Source organism: Mugil cephalus, chromosome 16, assembly GCF_022458985.1.
Source record: "Mugil cephalus isolate CIBA_MC_2020 chromosome 16, CIBA_Mcephalus_1.1, whole genome shotgun sequence".
Lineage (NCBI taxonomy): Eukaryota > Metazoa > Chordata > Actinopteri > Mugiliformes > Mugilidae > Mugil > Mugil cephalus.
This window is the reverse complement of record NC_061785.1, coordinates 6,563,272-6,579,172: the sequence shown is the minus strand read 5'-3', so window position 1 is coordinate 6,579,172 and position 15,901 is coordinate 6,563,272. Positions and strand designations below refer to the sequence as shown.

Genomic DNA, 15,901 nt, shown 5'->3' with positions numbered 1-15,901 from the left:
CTCCACGTGGAGGTCTGAGGGGAAAAGGGCGGCGCCGTCATGCACAACATGTCAATCATGTCACCGCCGGCCTCTCGTAATGGTATGATTCAAAAACGCAGACCACAACACTTGTGAGTTGGATAAGAGATAACCCCTCCAGAAGGAGAGCTGCTAGCTGCTAGCGTAAGGGGAATTTGATGCACAGAGGGTGGAGAAGCACTGACAAGCAAAGACAAGAAAAGCTTAAAAACTGGCCTGATTGGGAGGCTGCAATGAAACAGCCAGACGGCCGCCGGTTTCTGTAGAGGGTAGAGTTGATCTCACACACGCACTCAAGCAATCACAAAGTAGTGGGAGAGAGACCGAAAGACAGAGGAGGAAACTAGTGGCAGCACGACAGTCAAGTCCATATGAGGGTCAATTATATCCAATCAAACCTCACTTGAAGCAGATGCCGCCCCCACAATTCTGGTGCAGACTCAAATGTCTCAACGACTCTTAGCATGAAATGTAGAAAGGTCTGATTTGTGATTTGTTAGTAGATGGTTTCAGAAAAATCTCAGGAGGAAAACCATGATATTTTAAAGAGGCAGTCATGTATTCGCATGTTATTTCTTTCGTTTTGTTACATGGGAAATAATATGTACAAATGCATGCATGCACTTGGGGCTTCTGTACTGAGCGGCCATACATTCAAACATATTATTACATTACAATGTACATTATAACGAGTTAATTTCCTCTGTTTTCTTGAGATCACGATATATATTTAACTTATAATGCAGTAAAATAATAACCTAATGGGTAATAGTTCTACTGTAAGGTAAGTCATTTGTTTTGTGCTTTAATGTTCAACAACAACAATTAAGTTTCCAGAGATCTTGAGAAAACAAACCTTTGTTTTCCCGAGATAATGTGATAATCAACTCGTTATTATGGGAAAACAGAGAAAATAATCTGATAAATCTGTTTCTTGAGGGGTCTCACTGCTCTGTTTTCTCGGTTTATTGCATTAATCCCTATCTGCCGTCTTGCAGGATCTTTGGGAATCCTATAAAACGATTTCCACTTTGCTTGTCCCCGACTGTTCTGTAATCTGTCATTAATCAGTTAGCTGCTCGCAGTTAATGTTGTCAACTGATTAGTCATTACAAGAGTGCGATTTCCTGCCAATATGGCGGCCTTGTGATTAACGCCGCCATATTGGCGGAGGAAGCTTCTGAGTTTTTTTCTTCTTTCCTAGAAGGTACAGTTTGTTTGTGTTTGTAACCAGAAATGCATATCTGTTTGAAAGAGAGCGTTAAGTTTGTAAATGTGCTGTAAAAGTGAAATAACTGCAAAGAAGAGTAAAAAGAGTCTGGAAAGTAATTTCATGGTGCGGCAAATGTTCCATCAAACATGAAAGTTCTTGTAACTGCTTATATAACCCCTTTACCCTTTGTAGTTATGAACTATGCCCATCAGTCAGTGCACTATACTGAACTATTTTGGTAATGTTTAAATGTGTTTTTTGTCTTAAGATGTCTGATAACATCACCTTGGATAATACAGAACTGTCAGCTGGTATTTGTTTGATGTTCCCTCGAAGCTTGAAGCGAAATAAAGAACAACAAAGACAAATAAAACAGGGACACGGATGCCAGTGAGCATCTAATCTCCTTTTATCTTTCGCCAAGATTGCTGTCTATGTACAGTTGGCGGGGATCAATCGTGAGTCGGCCCTTGAGTCGGTTCATCTGAGGGGGTTTTGGGCGACGGCCCCGGGTCCGTTCTCGTCTCCGCCCTTTTCTCCTCGCTGTGTCTGTAAAATGAGAACTCTCATTCCCTCCTTGTTTATGTGTGGACGCCGACATGGCTCCGATGGACATTCAGTCTCTCCACTCTTGGTTTCCATGGCGACATATGGCTGACTCTCTTTCTCTCTCTCTCTCTCTCTCTCTCTCTCTCTCACACACACAGTCTCTGCAACTGAAAATTGGTTGATGAAAATGGCTGAATGATGGTCATCTCACACAGGGCAAAATTTGATCCGACAGTGTTCAAGTTGAATTAAAAGTCAATACATTTTTTTTTTTATTTCTAATCCCATCCCTTGTAGAGATCCTGAAGGTCTATATGCACGGCATGTCAGTACCAGCAATGATTCACTTGACATGCGCATTTAGATTGGTTGGAGACACGTCTCTGGATTTGTAGATTTGTCGGCTGCACGTCTATGATGTGAATCTCCCGTTTCACCACTTCCCAAAGGTGATGGTCCATTAGATTGAGATCTGGTGACTGTGGAGGCCATTGGAGTACAGTGAACTCATTGTCATGTTCCAGAAACCAGTTTGAGATGTTATGAGCTTTGTGACATGGTGTATTATCCTGCTGGAAGTAGCCGTCAGAAGATGGTCCACTGTGGTCATAAGGGGACGGACATGGTCAGCAACAATACTCAGGTAGACTGTGGCATTTAAACCATGCTCGGTTTGTACTAAGGGGCCCAAAGTGTGGCAAGAAAATATCCCCCCCACCATTACACCACCACCAGCCTGAACCGTTGATACAAGGCAGGATGGATCCATCCTTTCATGTTCAAAATTCTGACCCTGTCATCTGAATGTAGAAGCCGAAATCGAAACTCGTCAGACCAAGCAACATTTTTCCAATCTTCTATTGTCCAGTGTTGTTGAGTAGTAGTAGTCTAATTTTCCTGTTCTTAGCTGACAGGAGTGGCCCCCGTTGTGGTCGTCTGCTGCTGGAGCCCATCTTCTTCAATGTTGGACGTGTTGTGTGTTCAGAGATGGTATTCTACATTCCTTGGTTGTAACCAGTGGATATTTGAGTTACTGTTGCCTTTTTATCATCTCCAACCAGTCCAACCAAGACATTTTCATCCATACAACTGCCGCTCACTGGATATTTTCTCTTTTTTCACACACACACACGCACTAACAACATAGTGTTCCCAGACACCACAGGACACCGAGAGTGGAGAGTAGTCGTCCGTCGCAGATTGGAGACGAGATCAAGAGAGAGCAGATGAAGAGGTGGTAACTGGCATAAGAAGCTCAGAGGAAAGAGGAATATTATTCCATTATTACATGATGCCTTTCCAAGTTATGCTGCTAAACAGTTCCTGCGTCCAGATGCAAACAGTTGCCTAGCAGCAGAGTTCTCCAGGACAGCTTGAACATTGCGCATGTTGCATACAAGACGTCACATCACAATCGCAAACTCTCGAGTTCTGTATGAAAGAAGCCTTCAGCTCCTGCATGAAGTCGCTGTATGTGTCTCTTGCTGCCTCGATGGGGAAAAAGTGAGGTCATACAACATTCGAATCACGCTGCATTCATATCAGTGTCAGTCACATCCAGCCAAACCACATGTGAGATGCAGATTTTGCTGCCATCACCACAACCCTCCGGTCCAGAGCAGCACGTCAGCATTTTCCATTTAACATGTGCTACATGGGCTGGCAGGACTTCTTCTTATTAGTTGCGGATGTGCTAAATTAAAAGCTAAAAAATCACCCTGAGCGAGGGATGTTTAAGCAGCTAAACGAAACTTTATTTCACCCCAACAACACCAGATCAGTGGGCAAACATCCCGTGCTTTAAAGAAATAAATAAGAAAAATAAAATAATATATACTTTGTGATCCCTCATGGGGCACAGAGCCATGGATGTGGGATGATGCAAACCTGCGACCCTTAGCTGCTGCTTCTTGAACCACTACAACTACACAGCTGCCCACATAACATGCAGTTTCTTGGATCATTGGAGCAGTACCAGAGACTGACTACACAACACTAACAGTTCTAGGTCTCTAAAGATTTTCATCAGACTTCATAATTTAAGGACATGCACACATTTCTCTGTTCATTTATTTTTTTTAAATCTAACATGCCGTGCAGACTCTCTCGTCTTGGCTTTTTGTGCGGATGTAATCTCACTGCTGCAGCTGTCCAGAGTTTGTCTTTTTCATCCAGCGTGGCGCTGAGCGCCGCAGCCGCAAAATGCAGTTTTGTGCCCACGCTGCTAATTCAAGTACTTACATCAGTCCTGCAAATTACCAAACAAGATCTACATTCTGAAGAGAGTCTGAAAGTCTGAAAGAAATTTCCATAAGAAGCACAAGCCAAACACTACAAACACAACATCCGTCTTTTTACAGCCTCTATTCCTGCACTATTAAAGTTAATTAAATTGTAAAAACTGACTTCAGAAAGGTGTGTAAATCTGTCGAGATCCTAGTTTTTATACAGTGACACACATGTGAGTTAGCAGGTTAAATAATTTTGCCATTTACTGACCTACTGGCACAGTAATGCTTCTGGTTATATCACAAACATGACTTTTCCGTACACGGGGCACTTAGAGCGTCAATCATTTGACCTAAGGATTTATAACGTCTGTCTCAGACATCTCATCTTTCCATTATCTCTTCAGAGGCTTTCTGCACGGCACATTACGTACGACATGCGAGCCCTGTTTGGCTAGAATAGCACCAATATACGCCTCTCCGCCGCTGCTTGAAACAAGCCTCTATTAGGATCTGACAGTGAGCATACAAATTGCAGGAAAGGTTTTAGAAAGGTATTGCCCCACATTTATTTTTTTTTTTCCATGCGACCAAGAGTAATTGGACAATTATCTCAAAAGCTTTTTATATCTTGAATTTGTACCCACATGGATTAGGTCTCCCTTGTGCCTCCGAAACAGTTGTGACTCATCAGAGAATGGAAGCTTACTCTAAGTGGATGGTGCATGTCTAAGTAACATCCAAAATGAATGTCGGGTCAAAACGTCTCTGCAGAACATTGAACTGTCGCAAGATGGTCAATGTTTAATTTACTTTTCCTGTCAGTGGTCATAATGTTGTGGCTTATCTGTGTATACTCACACATTCAAGGTCTAAAGCTAGCAAAGGAGCTGTGCACACAAGGCGTGCACAATTGTCACAAACAAGCGCAAAGTTAGAAAATGACTCTATAATGGAGGGACTTCTCTCTCTGGTTTGTCTCTGCTGGTATCACGTTGCATATCAGGCCAGATTCAGTTAAATGTAATCTAGATTAGGCTAACCTTATCATGCAGTCGCTAACTGAGGTTGTCACGCTGGTGTGTCGGTGCTCACGTCAAACGCCGTGCGGTAAATTCCACAGAGAAATGCCATCAGTGTCATTAAAGTTACTTTCGGATCTGCACATCTTAATTATTCAGATTTACCCTTTCATTATGAATAACCAACAATTAGATATTGGTTTATTAAGACACTGACCAAGAATGCAGCAGAAAATCTTCCACAAATATTTAATTTTTAATGGACACATAGTCCAGTGAATTGAAGACAAAAGCAAGAAACAAGAATGTGTACCTTCCCCTCATCATGGAGATTATCAGAACAAAAATGTGCTTAGACTTTTAGTAATCAGCTAAAATATGTGGATAAACCATAGACAGTTTAAATATGGACGGTGGAACTGCTCCTCTAAAGTGAAACCAAAGCAAGTAAAGCTCCCCCTGGTGGTCGGCTGCAGTATAGGTCACAAGCTCCAACTGCTCCTCGTTAGTGGATGGGACTTGGGCCAAACTAAAACACCAAAATATAAGTCAAATATTTTTTTCACTGATGGTTTCTGTCATTTCAGATTATTTATTTATTTATTTATTTATTGGATAAGTTTCGTTTTAGTTTTTATTTGACGCTAAGGAAACAGGATGCAAACCAGTCCATAAAGTGGTCTCATGGGGCCATGAAAAGAAAAATGAAAAAATAAATACAATGAGAAAAAAAATCCAACTTTATCTGGTAACTGGTGGAGGTAGAGCAGAGGAGCATTGATTAAACAAAAAGTGAGTCTGGAAAAAGTGTCATCACTATAACTATAACATACTGTAACTGTATAAAAGGATCCAACAGCACCATGAGAGAAACTAATTAGACTGTTTCCAGAGATTTTGCAGTTTTACTTTGTTTAGATTAAAAACATAGTTCATAGTTTTATTCAAAGTCAAACAACAGCTACGCAATTATACTTCCTTACTTGATGATTATTACGAACAAGTACGAACATCGTCCACAGTGTATTTGTTACATTTCCCGTAAGAGCTCATTTGGCTCCCTTCTCTGTTTATACTGACTTGTATTTCTAAGATCATGCTAAAGATAACACCCAATAAAGAAGGGAGCTGTAATTCAGCTATTCCCATGGTAGAAAAAAAAAAAAAAAGAGGACTCTATGCACTCTTGCTGTGCTCAAGTGGAGGATCTTGACGATGATTCTGAGCTCCTGCATGGACTTCGAGGACCTCTGCATCACCGATCCTCTCTGTGGAGAACACTTGAGTTAGATTTAAACAAAGACAGTAATTTTACACTTGCCATCTGCTCTGTACAAAAAAAATAAATAATGAAAGAAAAGATGGAAATCATTTCAGCTTCAAAATCTGGGATCGGCTTCTTTTTTTTCTTCCTGTCAAGCACCTGCTTAACATAGACACATAGACAGTTTTCTGCAGAAGAAGGGGGCAGCATTTTGTTTTCCGTGGGATAAAGTAGAAAGCAACTAAAGAGTGGAAGAGACTGCACAATTAATACGTTGATTGCGGTGTGAAATGCACATCAGAAATATATAATAAATAACACTATTCATTGCAATGTACGTGCTAAAACATGAGTAGGAAATAGAAAATGAAATACACGTCTCTACAGAAATTACTAAGTCTTTTCAGAAGTAGGTGACAGGTTTTAATGAACCTCGGGGCCTCCTCCTGTGCCGTCAAAAAGACTGACTCCAGTTTCAAGTATAACTGCTTTATATTAGAGAGAGAGAGCTGTCACAAGGGAAACACGTTAAGAATAGAAAAGAATAAAACTTGAGTGAGTTACCTGGTTTGTCATCGCTGAGAGTTCGATTCATTTGGTTCGAGCTGCGGAGGCAAATGTGCAAACTCATCAAGCTTTAATTCTGACTGTGCGGAAACAAACAACAGGTGAAAATCTGAGCGACCCTCCTGACCTGGTTTTTGGTGGTTTTCCCCACGACTGCTCGAATGATGGAGCATTCGCTGGCGGGAAAACGCCAGGGTGTAGAGTCTGGAAGTTCTGCCGCTCACGGCCGGAGAGGTCGACGCCGTCCAGAGCTTGTGTGATCATCCCCATCACCAGGTCTTTCTCTGTGGGCGCGACATATCACACAAGGCCAGCAGAAGAGCTGTTACAGTGTGTGGTTACACGCTTTCATTAAGTTCATTCAGATGAAAGAGAGAGAGATGCAGTTAAGGTCCATATATTTGCTCTCCACCGGTGGTGCAGGCCATGAAAAATGAATGAATGGATGTATGTTTTTAATGATATTTTGAAGTTTGCATTTGTTCCAGAGAAAGATATAATAAATATGTCGCAGTGATGACATGTAGGATATGAATACAAACACAAGGCCAGCTGAACTAGAAAGAGCATACAAACAGCCCAAGGCTGGTGTACAACAACATTGTTTTTTTTCATCGCTTTAAAATGTAAGCATTAGTAATCTTTTATCCAGTGTTCTGTCCTTGTGGCACCATGATAGATATAAGAGTACACCAAGTAAATGCTGTTGGTCTTCAAATTTACTGCAGCCACCCCGATAAATCATGTATTGGTGTTCAACGTGTGTACCGCTGTAGATATTTATAATTCATTTCATTTATTTGTAATATGTAAATCAGCATAAATCAAAGTCAAAGTCAGCTCACATGTACCAGACGTACAAAGGAATCGAACAAACGCTTCTTGTATCCCACGGTGAAGAGGTAAAGCGTCAAAAAATGTGATGCAATAAAATAAAATAAAGAGTTCCCAGTGTATATGTAGACACAGCAGCAGCATGTTTTCCTGTGTGAGGTAGAGGTTGTAAACATGCAAAAGGCAGTCTAACAGTAACAGCAGCAGAGACTTTTTAATGATATATATATATATATACATGTGCATGTAGTCAGAGAGTTCAGTATATTATATAATGTGTTAAATACCTACATAAATGTGTGCGGTTTCCTGCACTTGTTGCACAATAACAAATATTAAAGCAAGTAAAAGTAAATTTATCTAAATATAAATCAGGAAATGTTTGTGTGTAAAATATACATATGTGTATTGTTATAGATTTGCGTAATTTAAATGTAATATGTAAATCAATACATATTGTATAATAAATGAGAAATATATGCACAAAGATGTAAATACCTACATATACAATAAATGCTTTTAGTTCCTGGTTATATTTATCAGGCTTTGATGCCCCACTGCTTTAGAATAAAAGCCTATAACAGAAAGTTTGGACCCGTCTTCTCAAACCTTTCACTGGTAGCGTATATAACATTACCGTGATATAGTATGAGTCACTTTACCTCTCTGGCCCGCGAGCAGAAGCCACTGCTGCACCGTGGACAGAGAGTCTGTTTGCAGGATCTGGCAAAGCAACTCCAAAACCTGACAAGAGAGCAGATCATCACAGCATTAGCTTGCAAAGCACATCATTTCAAATTCAAGTTATTTGCGTGCATGTCCAAGACACTTGAGAAGGTGATGGAGCTCCGCCCCGGAGGTCGTTCGCCAGCAACGAAGCAGCTGAAGCGAAAAACCTTCGGCCAAGAGCTGAGAGCTCTGGAGAGTTTTTTGTTGTGATTTCGGAACCTCTTCTTTTGATCTGCCCGCAAACCCCTCCGCTCTGGAGTAACATGTATCAGCTGAACTAGCCCAGATCTAAACCGCCCCAGATCAGTGGAAGAGGATTTCACCGTGAGTTCTTGATCATGGAAGGGCTGAGGATACTTCAGGCGCTGAGAATGGGATTTGCGCTGGTAAGACTTGGAGGACGGGGGGATGATTCTCCCCGTTGCGGCTGAATATTGAGTCTTGCGACGGACAAATTGTTCCTCGGGCTGGTGCTGGAATACAATGAGGCATAACATTGTCTTCAGTTGGGTGGAGACTGTTTTTATGAGGCAGACTTACTCAGCAGCACTGAGCAAAAAGAACAGTCACATACGATAATTAAACTCAATAGTTAATCTACAAAGCTGATTATATATGAATGATCCTGTTTGACCTGAATGCAACAACAGTATTGTATAGCCTCAAGTGAAGTGCCATTATCTACAATCAGATTTGTCTCAGATTACAACAATTACAGCGTTACACACACCTCTTGTTTGCTCTTTGGTTCTTGTGACAGACGGACTTTTGCAGCCAGCTCTTTAAGTTCATCCCTCCAGGCTTCTGAAAAAAGTGCTGTGAAGTAAAGAGGAAATGAACATCACTGGGGTCGTTGGTGGGGGGGGGGGAATGAGAAAAATTATGGCAATGAGTGCAAGCGCACCTGATTTGTTGTGGTTCCCGCCGACTCGGTAAAGATTCTGAGCGGGCGGAAAGGCGAGAGGCGGCTCGGCTGCCTTCACGAGGTCGTGGCTTTTGAGAAGGGGATGAGGAAATAACGAGGAGGTGACAAACCAGTCGTCCCTCACCGTGCAAATTGGCCTGCCGTTGAGACCTGTGGGGAATGGAGAGGCACGGTGTTCGCTGCGCTCGCACAGGTGAAGCAACGTGCTTCAGAAAGTAAGGGACGATCAACGCTGTACCCTAAAGAAATATATGCAGCAAGACCCCTGCTGAGACTAAAGGGGACTACTTCAGGGGAACCTCTGAGATGGAGAATACTTCTATATCAATAATGTAGCCATTTCTTTCATGTAATATATTATTATTCCAGGTGCCTTCAAACAGCTACTCGCCAAATATTTCATGTAGTTCTGTTAACTTCCTCTCAGAGAGGGATCCTTTCAATAGCTTTAGTTTTAAGCAAAGTGGAAATCAGTGCAAATGCATGAAATTAGCCCGGACAGGTACAGAATTAATGAGTGCATGAACAAATGTAGTGTTTTTTTTACCGTGCTGGCTTTGCAGAATATAAGTAAACTTTGCACAAAGTGAACTTTTTAAGCCAACAACATTCCAGAAAGCAAGCATACGTTTTAGTTCAGCTGCGAGACAAACGTCGCTAGCTGGAGCTGTACGTTACGATCGGACCGGGTGCCACTAACGCTTTTTGATGCAGTGAAGTGCTTCTGCATATTTCTTTTGTGTGTCTCTCTCTCTCTTGTGTGCCCTTCCATCATGCGCTGCCCTCCACTTTTTCTGCAGCAGGTGGTTAAACGCAACAGAAGCCACTCGCTAGTCAAGAGCAGAGGGCTTTAAACCAAGTAATTTATCCTTGATATGTACAGAGCGTCTATTTCTATTCCTGGAGTTGTACATATATTTATTTCATTGTTTTATTTTATTCATTTTATTTGATAAATTATTTATTTTACACCTATTTCTCTTTTTACTAGTGGTTTCCAAGATAGATAAGAATAAGCAACCACCTGCTGTTTTTTAAGTAGAACGTAAGTATAACAACATCAACATACATTATCTGTATGTAAGAGAACCTGTGCTACTCATTTTCCTCCATTTTATACAAATAATATTGCCTTCCCGATATTTTTTTCTATGAATAATTCAGTATTGTGTTCCCACTTTGTCTCTAAAGTTATTTGAAAAGCTTGTTCGTTTACATTAGCTTACTTACATGCTAATGCTTGCATTCTCTTTACGAACATGTTAGCATGCGTTAAGCTCAAAAGAAGAGCGAGCTAGCGCGACTTAGCGCGGATTCTCGGTGTGTTACATTGCAGAGAACCACAAGTTCAAGCAGCAAAAGATGTGAATCTTGAAGAGGGGATTTTCATTTACATAAATGCCTGTTAAATCTATTTTCCAAGACACACAATGGAGCCTGAGCCTATTGGCCACGGATGAAAGTACAGTACATTGCCAGGGAGGGGGGTGGAGAAAAATCTATATTAAGTTACTGCTTATCACTGTAAACAGATATGGATGTAAAATTACAGATTTAGGAATTGCTGATGCAGACTGAACATTTCCTGCTGCTACAGCTTCACATTAAAGGCCATTAAACGGCACTGAACTTTCATTATGACCGACTGGAATGTGTTTTGTCAGTGCTGTTTGCAGAGTCATGCTGAGAGATGCAGCATAAAGTAAAAAAAAAAAAATCAAATCAGCCAGGTACAAACTTTTAAAATCTAAACTCTAAGCTGTGGTAGTCAGACTCTTAAGGAACTCATATATACAGTATATTACCACAGGAGGCTCCTCATATGCTGCAGCTAAAATTCATAAAGGTGCAAAACATCCAGGGGAAAGAGAAATTCTATATATTTAATGGAATAAAGGGAGACGTCTAATAGGGTTTGAGTCTGTTTTAAGATCAGCTTGGTGCAAAACGGTGAGTTTAGTAAAATGCATGAGTTCCTCTTGACAGAAGACTACTACTGGCACATGCTTACCTTGGATATGTCTCACCCTGTGTGGATGAGGGTTGTGCCGGGAGAAAAATGAGTGGTGACTCAAGGCACCAAAGCGTGGACTGCTTCTGGGCAACATCCTGCTAAATTCAGTGGTGAACGGCACCTGATTGATTTGAACGCGGCTCCTCTCTCCTGTCGTCGCCCTGGAGTCTGAACCGCGCGCCGTCGACATGTCTGAGGTGCAGCTGGAGAAGCTTCGTCTAAACTTGGTGTCGACGATAACGACAGAGAAGCTCGTCTGTGAAGTGTCGTTATGAAGCGATGCGATAGAAATGCCTCACAAAACCTGAAAAACACACGCACAAAAAACGTTTTGGAGCATTTGAAAACTTAACAAGGAGAAAGGAAACATCTCAAAACTTACCTCAAACTCCAAAGACTCTGTATTTGCAGGGAGAAACCTAATAAATCCAGATTTTTTTAAAAAAAGAAGCACTCAGAAAAACACACTCACTTGCTCATGTCCTTTGGTACCAAATGTTCTGTGTTGCATTCGTTGCTAAGAAACCTGTAACTGAACAATGGCTCCCGCATAGTGAACAACAGGATTTCTCTATGCAAAGTAGGGAGAGTTTACAACTCTGCATTCCACAGTAATTATTTAAGTGTGAAAACCTGGAATTAAATGTAAATAATATTTTTTTCTGAGCAAAAATAAAAGACTTTTTAAAGTATTTCTTCCAGGACATTTACGGCGTCTACAAACCTCACCTATAGGAAGACTAGTCAGACCAGTGAAGCAAGGGACACTTGATATGTGAGACATGGCCAAGGTTAGCTAGCCTTGTTCACACGTATGGTTTTGACAGAATAAGATCTAAAATTCCAAGAATAAAATTCACAGACATAAAGGGGGGGGGGGGGGGGGGGATGACAGTAGGCAGAAGCAGAGGTTTTATATTATCTGCCTCCATATCTTCAACAAACATTACGAAAGGCTGCCAAATATTATAATATTTTCCTGATTGTGTACCTAATTTTCTCCAGCTTAATATGTTTCATGACTTCTCTAACCCAATGACTGTACGTCGGAGGTGTTGCGTCTTTCCATTTCAATAGTATGAGTCTCTTAGCTAGCAGAGAGCAGACAACCAACACAGTTCTTTCCCACATCTCAAAACGGGAGCCCATCTGCACTACACCTAAAATAAAAGGGAAATAAAAGGAGATGGAGATATTTCAAACATGTACGATAGTAAAGTAGGCTCAGAACCATCAGTCATATTGAAATAAAAATGTGATTATGTGAAGCAAACTACGGGGATTTCTTTAGTTTTACCATATTTTTTCATTCATGAGTTCCCACCCAGTCTGTTTGATAAATGTAACTTTCTCCACACACTAGGAACCTCTCTGTGAGTTTCCACTGCAGGAACCAGGCTGCAAATGCATCTACTGCTCATCTCTCGTCCATTGTTGATTGACTCCGTTTGCAAATGTGTAAACCGTGATCACCGTCAGTGCAAACTGAATCTCCTTTATGTTTACTTTTGTTGCATTGTGACCAGTTTGTATGCTGTCGTCGTTGCTGTTAGGTTTGAGGTTTGAGTGATTTGGTGAGACCTACATTTACAACGTTTCTCCAGTAATCTAATATCCTACGATCTGGTGACGTTGGTGCAAGCCACAGCAATCACATGAAGGATATATTTTGCATATGCATTCAGATCATTGAAGGCAACGTACTAGCTTGAACTATGCTATGAATCTGTTTTAGCTGACCCTTTTCCCCAAACACCATCAGATTAAGGCCTTTAAACTACAGTTTGAATGACACTAATCTGAAGAAATCTTAAGTTCCTTGAAAGAATTTCCTTGGACCATTGTGCCATTTGCATCTTTCCAAGATCATTTAGCATCATGCTAACAGGTTAAACGGTTTTACAGTCGCAGTCCAAGGCGAGATTTAGGCACAGAAACGATTGGTGCTGCATTCACTTTCTCCAGCTGAGGTCATTATTTTAAGTGCTCACTATTATCTGTAATGAAGCGACTCAGATTGGCCTGTTATTTGCGGCTGGGAATGATCCTACAAGAGAGTAGTTGTTGTGAAGCACTACTTTTTAATAAGTGATGGAGAAAATATGATGAAACAGCATCTAAAGGCTATCTCCATTTGACAGCGTAGACATTTGCATAACCTTCACTGATAAAATGTATTCAAAAGCAGATCGTTATGATCCTTATTCACCTAAGCTCTGATTTCTGAACCATTGAGCCAACACAATAATGTAGGGGCAAGGATGAGGGCAACGTGGTCTCTGCTTTTACTTTCAAGTGTGAGTGGGCCAAACAGCAAAAGACTGGATGTGATGTTCCAGTCACCACGTGGCAGACACGACAGGTCTGGATCCTTAGTAAGGATTTTTCACTAAGTTTAAACAAAAACAGTTTTTCTCACTCCAATTCTACTTATGCATTTTGCTTGAATCCATCTAACTCCAACTCCTCCTCACCAGGAAATCTTCTAAACATTTTTAGCCAAGAGAGCTCTGATATGGACAAAGGTTCATGCTGGTTATGAAAGGTTTTACATCACAGTTTGTTTTGTGAGGTTGCCCGTACCGACACCCTGACACCTGCCATGGCAAGAGCCGACAAAGGACATAGGGCGTCACAGAGAGTGCGACACTCTGGGCTATTTTCTTCTTGTTTCTTGTTCCGGTTAATTTGACACATATCACTCATGTAATGCTTCAGGAAAAGGTTTCTATATCTCAGTCCATCTGTGGGATGTGTGGGACCAACGCAAATTGGTTCCATGGAGGACACATGTCACAACTTGCTGGCTGATGACATCTTGGTGCCAGTGACCTGGCCAAGACGGCATCACAGGAAACACTTTTTTAGCAAACGCACAAAATACAAATAAAATATGGTATCGCCATTTCGCCGATACCAGCCTGAATTTTACTCGGTATCGTATTGGAAAGGAAATCAATGGTATCGAACATCACGTGGATGATGTCCTCAGAGTCCAGGCTATATTGACTGAGGTTTCTACACAATAGGTAGGCATATAGGAAGAAGGCTTTGCAGAACCAGGGTCTCCAGAGAGAGCACATGCAGGTCTGACCTTTCTTACACAAGCCATCAGTGTTTTTATTCCAGTCACTTTTATTGCCCATGTGGACTTGCAGACACCACAATCAGTACATTTCCACAATAAATACACAGAGAGATTTCGACTGTGAGAATGGCCTGATAGCGGTGCAGACCAACCAAGTGTTTATTTCACCACTATAACTCATAACAAAAAAGAAGAACTTACAAGACATAACAAAAGGGGAAAAACATAACTACTACACTTTGGTGGCCTGAGGCAAGTGTCATAGCCCCACAGGTCAATCACTCTCTCTGTCTGTGTGCACAGGCTCCCTTTTATAGACTAATACTAATTACAGCTCCCTAAGACTGAAGAAGCTACTAGGATGTAACGTCTTCCAGAAACTGCAAATCCAGTTGTCTTTCTTTAACATTTCTTGGATATGGCTGAAAAAAAAAAACAGAAAAACTGTGAGACAAATAAGAGACTTATTTTTTCATAATACTACAAAAAAATGCACTGACATTGTACTAAACTAACAAATGCAACAAACACCAAGGCAAGTCCCTTGTATGTATAAAAATACTACTAACAAATAACAAAGTCTTTTCTGATTCTGTTTAAGAAGTTATTCAAGGCCAACCATTCGTCTGTGACACAAAACATGCATTGAGAACATGGGAACGTTATCACCACACTGCATTCTCTATTCAACACGCTGAAAAATAGGTAAACAAGTCCTCATTGTGAGCGTACTATTCTCTGCTTGATGTGTTTTTCTTTTTTGTTATTTCAGGTCCACTTAAACGCTTCAACAAGACATGTTGCGTCCTTGCCGACATGCACGCAACTAGAATACATTCAAGAAGATGCTCAGTTGGCTTAACGTCAACCACGTTTAGTTCAAAACGTAAAAAGATATGATTTTGCAATGAATTCGATGTCCTCTCATACTCAAGTACTAGTCAGAGCGGGCTAGTCACAAAGAACGTGACAAAAAAAGTCATCCAGGTCATAGTATACTGCCCAAAAAACAGCTGAAACCAAGTTCAATGGAACTTGAGGAGGTCCTAGAAGAATTTTATCAGTCACCCAGTCCAGTTGTCCTCATTTTCATTAGTCAGTGAGTTTACATGCAGAGCTTAATCGAGCTATGCTCAAAATTTGACTTTCTCGCTACAGTCCTTGTCCCAGTTTACATGCAACGCAAGAAAATCAAATAACTGTTCTCCTCTTCCACTCTAGGTGGCGATACGTGTCTTTTCAGCGGGATAATACCACGTTAATACGGCCCGATTTCCGGGTTGACCTATTACGTGATATACTAAACATGAGTCGTTCATGCGTCAGACTGCATTTCAAACAACAACCAGACGGATATTGGTACATTTTTAAGTGCGTTTACATGCACGTGGAAAAAAAACGAATTATTGCCAGAGTTCTCATTATCCGATTGAGACACCCAGATAAT

General features: G+C 41.0%; 1 protein-coding gene across 1 annotated transcript; it reads right to left on the bottom strand.

Annotated features, from left to right (window-relative positions):
• Positions 1 to 5,268: 5,268 nt before the first annotated feature.
• Positions 5,269 to 11,872, bottom strand: tbata (thymus, brain and testes associated). The gene is made up of 9 exons (XM_047609285.1): positions 11,749 to 11,872; positions 11,364 to 11,670; positions 9,332 to 9,502; positions 9,158 to 9,243; positions 8,751 to 8,900; positions 8,361 to 8,442; positions 6,992 to 7,148; positions 6,862 to 6,902; positions 5,269 to 6,301 (listed from the first exon to the last, which is right to left on the bottom strand). The coding sequence occupies exons 2-9, from the start codon at positions 11,554 to 11,556 to the stop codon at positions 6,210 to 6,212; spliced, it is 972 nt and encodes a 323-aa protein (XP_047465241.1). The 5' UTR covers positions 11,557 to 11,670; positions 11,749 to 11,872; the 3' UTR covers positions 5,269 to 6,209.
• Between the last annotated feature and the right edge of the window lie 4,029 nt (positions 11,873 to 15,901).

Coding starts and splice junctions, on each gene's coding strand:
- tbata (XM_047609285.1), bottom strand. CDS start 11,556: ATGTCGACGGCGCGCGGTTCAGACTCCAGGGCGACGACAGGAGAGAGG. Junction 6,903..6,991: donor GGAAAACCACCAAAAACCAG/GTCAGGAGGGTC, acceptor TTGCCTCCGCAG/CTCGAACCAAATGAATCGAA. Junction 6,302..6,861: donor TCTCAGCGATGACAAACCAG/GTAACTCACTCA, acceptor TGTTCTCCACAG/AGAGGATCGGTGATGCAGAG.